The 1,523-nt window shown below is 31.4% G+C and overlaps 1 protein-coding gene across 1 annotated transcript in view; it reads right to left on the reverse strand.

Annotated features, from left to right (window-relative positions):
• LOC116101341 (olfactory receptor 484-like) overlaps positions 1-146 on the reverse strand; it is a 1,167-nt gene extending 1,021 nt beyond the window's left edge. The window contains exon 1 of the mRNA XM_031384926.1: positions 8-146. Within this exon, the coding sequence (XP_031240786.1) occupies positions 8-146 (139 nt within the window). The remainder of the gene's footprint in view (positions 1-7) is intronic.
• Positions 147-1,523: the final 1,377 nt, after the last annotated feature.

A 1,523-nucleotide genomic window follows, 5' to 3' on the forward strand; every position in this document is an offset into this window, starting at 1 on the left:
ATGGTGCTGAGGTTCCCAGACACAGTCACCAGGTAGATGCACAGGATGATGGTGAAGAGGACAACTCTAAGGATTGGGTCATCAGTTAATCCCAATAAAATGAACTCTGTCACTGCAGTGTTGTTTCCATCCTTCAGGAAAGCCATGGGACAGTGTAGGTGCTGCTAGATCTAGGCTGTGATAGAGACATTACAGGGAAGGTTTTATAATAAATTATGTCATTTCATACAATACATACTTGGAGAACTTTACAAATAAATATCCCAAAATTGGAACAACAATAAATATTTTATTCAAGGTTTTAATTTTTCTGTGCAATAAGTTCTTGAAATTACTCAATCAGAAAAAGCTATAAATATGGTATAAATGATAAATAACTTTAATTAAAATTTTTATAATAAAACATAATTATTATTAAAGTTAAATATTTAAAATCATGTTACATTAGGTAGGATGAGTTGGCATCCTTTCCACCAAGTCTGACCTAAGAAAAGTTTGATTCCTGGAACTCACAAGGTGAGAGAAGGGAAATAACTCCTGGTTGTTGTTCTTTGACACTCACATATATGGGTTTACTTGCATCACTCTCTTCAAAAAAAAAAATAAATTAATGAATATAAAATTATGTGAGTCCTTTGAAAATAATAATATATTTATTATAACAAAGGAATTACATGCAAAATCATAGAATTGTGTAATGAAGACAAACTACTGCAAAATTTGTTGAATGCTTATGAAAGCTCTAGCACAGATTTTAAAAAACCTTGTATTTATTCATAATTCATATTTTATTTCCATGAAATATCAGTTAGTTGTTTTTGTTGTTGTTGATTTTTCTTTTCAAGATAGGGTTTTTCTGTGTAATCCTGGCTCTCTCACTATATAGACCAGGCTGGCCTTGAACACAGACATACATACACACATACACAAACACACACAGGCACATGTATGACTATGTATGTATGTATGTATATGTGCAAGATATATGTATGTATACATATTTATATACACATATAATACACACTTTTATACACATGTATATCTGAAGAATATACTGTGAATTTCAGAGATTGCTTTGGGATATGTGTAATGACTGTACTTGCAGAGGACCTGTGTTTGGTTCTCAGCATCCATGTGGTTTTTCACAGCAGTCTATTTTTACAGTTCTTGGAACCCAATGACCTCTTCTAGGCATTTACATGGTATGTGTATGTACAGGAAGCAGCACTCATATGTGCAAAATAAAAATAACAAATTTTAAAAAGAGTATTAGATATGAACACTAGGTAGGTTGAACTCAGTCACTGTTAGTGAGTCCACTGTAAGTGAACAGTGTCAACATTGTTTAAAACATACACAAATCATGGAAAGACAGAAGGGGAATATTTCAGTTTTCCCATATTTAGTACATAGAAAGATGCTTTGTTGTTGATTTCAAAGTCTGTAAAACTGAATAAAGATCACATTAAATTTACAAATTGATCTTACTATTGTAAACTCATTAGATATTTTAAAATATTTTA

This window comes from Mastomys coucha, unplaced genomic scaffold, assembly GCF_008632895.1.
Source record: "Mastomys coucha isolate ucsf_1 unplaced genomic scaffold, UCSF_Mcou_1 pScaffold21, whole genome shotgun sequence".
Classification (NCBI taxonomy): Eukaryota; Metazoa; Chordata; class Mammalia; order Rodentia; family Muridae; genus Mastomys; species Mastomys coucha.